At 40.8% G+C, this 7,272-nt stretch overlaps 1 protein-coding gene across 1 annotated transcript in view; it reads left to right on the top strand.

Annotated features, from left to right (window-relative positions):
• Positions 1-976: 976 nt before the first annotated feature.
• Positions 977-7,272, top strand: part of grin2cb (glutamate receptor, ionotropic, N-methyl D-aspartate 2Cb) — a 29,308-nt gene continuing 23,012 nt past the window's right edge. The window contains exon 1 of the mRNA XM_030774141.1: positions 977-1,402. Coding sequence (XP_030630001.1) covers positions 977-1,402 — 426 coding nt within the window. The remainder of the gene's footprint in view (positions 1,403-7,272) is intronic.

Raw genomic sequence — 7,272 nt, 5'->3', positions numbered from 1 at the left:
GTAGAATACGGGAGCTAAAAAAAAAAAAAAGCTAAAAACACCCACATTAGAGCAGGTACCGGGAGAACAGATGGGTCTTTAGATGTTTCTGGAATCTGGTTAGAGAGTTATTGGGCCTGATTTTCCATGGAAGCTCATTTCCACCACTTTGGTTGAAACAGGTTGGAAAATATGATAGCCTACAAAAGACTCAATAATTCTTGGATAATGTTTTTCTCCAAAGGTGACTGTGTCATACAGTTCGAACCATCTGTGGGTTAGCGATGTCAAACAGTGGCCTCTTCTACGGCCGGGGGGTGGGCAGGCCATTTGGCAGCTATTCCCCATTGGTCACATGGAGTTTCCACTCATCAACCGCTAATGACCTGCTACGTCAAACAGACTTGCACGCTGCGGAGACAAACGTGGATTATGAGTGACAGAAGCAGCCTCTTAAACGAGGACGTCGTATTTATTTATTTATTTATTGAAAACTCCAGATTGTCAAATTGCCCTGTTTGATAGCATTGGAGCGGTCACTTAAGGTGATAGCAAATCATTTCTCAAGTGTTTATCCCCTTTCTCGAATTGTCTCTAGACAGCTAATTCAGAACCCATCAACGAGATTGTAGAAGCCTGTGCTAGAGGTAATGACTGTGAGAGTTGGTTAGAAACAGATTTTGTTGTCTGTCCTAGGGGCATGTGGTTTAGGCCATATCCATGTTCGCAAGTATTTACGACATGTTCATCATTTCTAACCTGTTAACTTTTCAGTGATCAGCTTCAGGACTCAATATCATTCAAACATCTATAGCAAATGAATGGACAAGTTATGACTGTGCGAGAGGTTAGACTCACAACAGAAAATATATCTTGAATCGATGATTAATTGAGTATTAAGCACGTTAAGAACAGGCAGTGGTTTTTCTCTGATATTCTCCATCTCTCTTTGGTTTTCTCTCTCTCTTTCTCTCTCTGCAGGCTGTAGGTGGCTGAGATGGCCATTCCACGAGGGTGTTTGAGTCCCTCAGACTGGCTGCTCCTCTTGCGCCTCCTGGTGTTGCTAAGTGCCACGCGGTACAGCCTCGGCCGTCCGTTCTTCGGCCCGCCTGCCGTCAACGTCGCTGTGGTCTTCAGCGGCACGGCGTACCAGGGCGAGATCAAAGGCCGGCTGAGTCGGGAGAACTTCCTGGATCTCCCCTTGGAAGTCAACCCCATCACAGTTCTGGTGAATGACACCAACCCACAGGCCCTGCTTACCCGCCTCTGCCAGACGATGGCAGCAGAGAGCCTCCACGGCATTGTCTTTGAGGACGACGTGGACTCGGAAGCCGTGGCCCAAATACTGGACTTCATCTCCTCTCAAACCACTATTCCCATCGTGGGTATCAACGGAGGCTCTTCACTCGTTATCCCACACAAGGTCAGTAGAGGGCGCCCTCATGAGCAAGCCTGTCTTTACAGTCAAGGGGCTCTTAGCCATCCATACACATACAAGATATATGTCTGCTCAGTTTGGGAATAAACCCAGTTTAGGTGCATGTATGTCAGAGGTCTACAGTACCAGAAATACATTATAGCGAAACTGACTTACATGCTTCTTTCTTTAAAAAGTTACATTCTGAATTTTAAATTACGTGTGCATGAAGTGCGGAGTGTCTGGATGACATGTAAAGTCTCTGGTTAACTGGCATACAATTTCACTTTCTGGAAACTTCCAGTGTAAACAACGCTACAAACAATCCTCACTTGGAGAATAAATATTTTTTTAACACTGTCTTTTTTTTGAGAAACGTTGGGCTTCACAATGCAGTAATAACATGTCAGTAAAGGATGAATCTCTTTAGATACACTTGAATATGGAATGAACACGAAAAGTGAGGAAACAAAGAAACCATACATACCGTAAACTCTCAAATGAGCGCCTGGTCTCAAATAATGCTGCCTGTTTGGGCAAATAAAAGCCGGTCCCAAATACAGGCCAGGTAAAAAAAAAAAAAAAAAAACAACAACAAAAAACTACAGAAAGGCTCAGGTGTTAAATTCATCATATTTCCACAGCATTATTTACATCAGTACAGTAACATACAGTAATTATGCTCACCACTCTGTTACTATTAGTTTCACCCCTCTTAGAAATACCGTACCAATAGTGTTCTAGCTCACATGGATTGTGGTGGCTCTAGGACTATATGTGTTAATGGCCCACTATTAGTATTCAGGGACATCACTTCCAAAACTGTCTCTCCTATTTCCTATGCGTAATTTCATTATTCCTATGAGTTGTTTCATATAACAGCACATTTTAACGGTGCTTGCAAAAAGCCATGGAAGGGAAAAAAAACGTCTGATTTTAGAAGGTGTAGGTACGGTCAGAACATTTCAGCCAGTGGGCTGGAAGCAGAGGAACAAATCTTACCTTTAAACCTGTCATTATTTCAACCTGTTCCCATTTATCCTGCTTGATCAACAATAAAAGAAATAGTTCACAGAATAATCAACACAAATTGACGTAAATATAGAAAATGATTATCAATTTCATTTTGTGCTCTTTGCAAACTACTGCATCATTTGCTATATCCACAGATGGTTATAATCCGTCAATAATTGTACTCTTCGTTCTGTCCCCAAGTTTAGGTAATGATGGTACATTAAAATGATCTGCGAAAATTCTGCAGTTTGAATGCTCATGAAACATCTGCTTTTGTGCAGTATGTGCACTAAACTTTATTGTGCATTGCACACAAACTGACGCAACATACAGATATGTTTATTGCATCATCTTAATTAATCAGTCTCACGTTATAGCTTTCACAATAGCGCACAAACTTAAAACAAAGCTGTTTTTGTTTGTATTATGATCTTGCAGATCACAGAACACATTAAATAATGGCCTGTCTCTAATAATAGCCTGTCTCAAATAAAGGCCTTTCTTCAGTTGAGGTAAATAAAGGCCCGGGCCACTATTTGAGAATTTACGGTACTTGATTGCCAGCTGTGTATCTCAAATAAGGTTAAAAAATGAAAAAGTTAAAAGTCCCTCTAGAGTGGGGCATTTATAGAGGGCGAAGTTAACAGCATCACCAGGAATAGAAGAATAAGATGAATATTAAGCCACACAGTAGCTGATCAATACTCTAAACAGGTGTGTGTGTGTGTGTGTGTGTTAAAAAAAGGGAAAAAAAAAACTTTCTTAACTAATATAAAGCTATAGGAGACATGTCTGTGTTCAGCTTTCGAGAAATATCTGACTGATCAATGCTATCAGTACTGTATAATCTTTACTAATGACATTTTGCCTGTATGTCTGAGAAGCAGCCCGGTCCAAATATAACCCATTCCGTTCGTGTGTGTGCTCTCAGAATCAATGAGTATTTTGATTAATATCTCTGCACCCAGGGGGTTCTGTGTGCTACTTTCACAGGTTGATGGACTCAGGTACAGAAAAATCCACAGAGACTGGCTACCAACACAATACACAGTGTCACAGTTTTACCACTGAAATAGCCGGAACTGAACCAAAAAGGGCTTTTTTTTATTAGTGTTTGAATGTTTCTTCTTATTTGCTCTGTACCTCAGCCATAGGGGTTTTTTTTCACTATTGAATTTAAAAAAAAGAGGTTTTAAAAATAAGATCTAAATTGTTAAGAATGCAATTTCATGAACCAATAAATCCTAAGGTGCGAAGCATCCTATTTTTCAGAGTTCACTGTTCACCTTAAAAAGCTATGAGATAAAAAGTAGGAAAAGTGCACTGGGATGTGAACCTTAGCTGTGCTGTGTGTGGTGTCTGTAGCTGGTAGTCTAAAGCAGCGTTCTCTTCTCGTGTGAGCGAGATCTCACTACGAAGGAAAAAAAAAAATCTGTTTATAACTTTATTTCTTTTTAAAAAGAGTCACTTTTTGGTCATATGCAATGATTTAGTGTTTCATATATGCCTCACAGCGGCAAGGCCGGCTCCTATGCAAAAGATCTGCACTCTTCAACTCTTCAGTCGTAAAATTACATTCACAGAGCAAAAGCCTGTGTGCACACTGCACAATCCAATCTGCAACTCAGTCCACTGATTTAAGCCCTGATTTTCTAGAAAATTCTTTCATTTGGTTTCAGGAGCCAACACAAACTGCCTGCCCATTGAATGGAATTGGAAGCGGAAGATTGTCACACCTGACCTGCAGTCTATGAATTTCACGATCCATACGCAGGAAAATCAAAACCCATTCCATCCATATCAACTCTCAGTTGTGAAGAAACGTTGACTGAGCATGTAACAGATCAGTCCGTTACTTCTGAGGGGAAATCAGCTCCATAGTGTGTATATGAGATCCTGAAAACGCATGCTCTGATGCGTTTAAAGTCTATTGGCCTTCCTGAACATGCTCCCTGGTGATTCCACTGCACTGACACGACTTCCTGGGGATTTTGAAACACACAGTAATAAGACTCTAGACAGACACGCCTTTTTGTTTAAGATTTGACAGAAGCATGTTCTATGATAGAAAAAAAGATTGGTGCAGAAGATTGGTAGAAAAGACAGGTGCAAACCATAAAGCAAACAGATATCATTTTCTTTTCTCTGTCTTTTTCAAAACCTTTAATTATTTCTGAAAAACGGAGTGCCTTTATCGTTTTTGACGCTTATAAATGTAAATTGCATGTTAAGGGCTCAGAGACATCTGCTGAGAGAGTAAACTGTGACATGCTATGCATAGAGAGCAGAGAGAGAGAGAGAGAGAGAGAGAGAGAGTGAGAGATGTGTATCTTTATATGAGAAACATGGTGGCTCATGATTCAGTTGGATGGATGAGTATCTTTATAAAAGCAGTAAAAAGTGAAGGGGTGGAGCATGTTCTCCATCATGTCTCATAGAATTCCAGAGCTTTTCCATCTCCCACAGAGTGTTGGAGAGTTAAGATGGCTGATAAACCCAAGTCAACTGTACAACATTACAAAATTACAAACCAAAACGAAAACCAAACCAAAACAAACAAAACAAACCAAAACAAAACAGTATACACGCTACAATGCATCAGTAGACTTATGGAGACTTCTCTTCAGTATACCACTATCACTACAGTGATATTGACCAATACTTACTCATATAGCAGGCTGTATGTAATTCTACCTGAAATTCACTTTGTCGGATGTCCCAAAGCCCCTTTATCTGTTTCTCAAAAAAAGATCTCACTCTTTGATATTTGAGCACTGATCAGAAAAGTCCAGAAACCAAAGTTAATTTCACTAAATATCATCTACACAACTTTGTCTTGGCTCTATATTTTTTGTTGTTGTTTTTTTCAGTAAGGTAACAGAAGAGATAGGGATGTTGGCATAAATAGATTTAGTAGAAAGCATTGCCCCACCGAGCCGCAAGGTGAAATAACGCATCAAATCATAAATGCCTCTGATCTCTAAATAAATCCTGTAAATTATGCGCACATTTATTTATACCATTAATATCCCCGCCCTCCCGGGGGCCATGAAGAGGAACTTTCTTCTATTACAAAAAAAAAAAAGAAGTTAAAAACATGGAAAGAAACAGCGTTCTGTGTATGATCCCAGCAGAATAATACAGAATAATAGCCACTAATGCGCGATGCACATTGCAATCTCACGCTATTGTATAAGCTTCTCCAGATTAGTTTGATTCTAATAAAAGCCTCTGTCCATATCCAAATGGATTGGATTGGTGGTCGGTGGGACGGGATCAGAAACATCTGGTGTGGTATTTTAGAAACAATGCCTACACGGCATCAGCCGTCCAATGAGCACGCAGCCTGCAGCATGGCAGTGAAATGCACACATGGTCAAGAGAGGTTATACGCCCAGGTTGGCATTAACGATACTTAAAATATCTCTTTAATGGGGAATAAGTGCCTGTTAATAAGATATATATGATTATGCAGGCTAAAGGTCGTTAGACCGGAAGTATCCACCACACTGAGATATAACATTTCATACTGTTTACAAAGGAAAAGTGGATTTCAAAAGTCCATGTTCAGAATCTCAATAATCCCTGCTCTGGCCATGAAGCGCTTCTAACCTAGAGAGTTGAGTCCAGACTTTTTTTTCCCTCTCTCTCTCATACAAAGAGAACTTGCCATGAAGACTCTGCAGCAGGTTTCCACACCTGGTGCACCACCCCCCCCCCCCGCCCCCCCTCCCAACCGAAGTTTAGCCTACTTTAGCAAAGCCAGAAAAAGTTATTTGAAGGACAGAATAGTGGTCTGTCAGGTAAAGCGTGTTGAAAAGTTGAAGTGAGGCGGGGCAAGTGAAGGAGTGTTGTGTGTCCCTGGACACCTGGCATTCCTGAACCTCTCTGCTTATTTCTCTTACACCACAGCCTAATTGGACGCGACCATGTCGTGTCCAGCTCTGAGCTACTGTTCTCGATTTAGTGCACAGCTGAATGCAGTTGTTTGACAGGCGAGGGCATTAAGGATATTTCCTCGTGAATCATAATTGAGTGATCAGTGAATTTAAAACAGCATACTGATATAAACCCCATCATGATAAATGAAAAAGGAAAAAGAAACGTTCTGTTTTGGGTTTTTTTTCAGTGAATGTTACTGTCGGTGAGTACAAGAGAGAAGGTAAAGGCCAGGCTTGCAGCTGAAGCCATGGTAAATAAATGTAGTCATGAGTATATTGTAAAGGCATTTCAATGTAAATTTGCCCAGCACACAGGTGTGGGCGGGGGGGGGGGTTCCGTGTGTAAATCTGTGAAATAGAATGACAGAAGAAGAGAAAACGGTTGAATGTGGGGGCTATAAATCAGGATTGCTTTGTGTGGCGAGAGAACAGATAGGATCAATAGCATAGCGATTTATCTTCGTGTAGTGGCTCTGTTCTTCGTGTCTCTCACTTGGGAGAGATGTTCAAGGTTAATTGTATTTAGAGATACAGGGGTCTTTCAATAGTGCGAGGGAGGAGAAAAAAACACAGGTCTCTGAGATTGAGTTATGGTGCACCTTATCTACATGTTCCTCAAACTGCAAAGAGAAGAACAGAAGACTTTGTCCGCGGATGACTTACTTATTCAAATCCGGCTATAAACGCAGCGAATCTAAGTGGCTAATTGGAAAACTTCCATTTGACAGCGAACGTGATTCGAAAGATAAAGCCGCTCTTAATGTTCTCCATTTAGAATTTGTTGAGCAAACGTACATTTCTGCTTAACACAACACTTGAGTTTTTCTCATCATGTGGGAAGATATTATGGAGTTTGATATCCACGGGCTGCCCCTTCACTCTCCTGCAGAGAGGGCCTGAACTCATTTCCCACATTCCGAT

The sequence above is a fragment of the Chanos chanos genome, chromosome 5 (assembly GCF_902362185.1).
Source record: "Chanos chanos chromosome 5, fChaCha1.1, whole genome shotgun sequence".
Lineage (NCBI taxonomy): Eukaryota > Metazoa > Chordata > Actinopteri > Gonorynchiformes > Chanidae > Chanos > Chanos chanos.
Note: the sequence above shows the minus strand (reverse complement) of the source record. Positions and strands in the feature narration are given on the sequence as shown.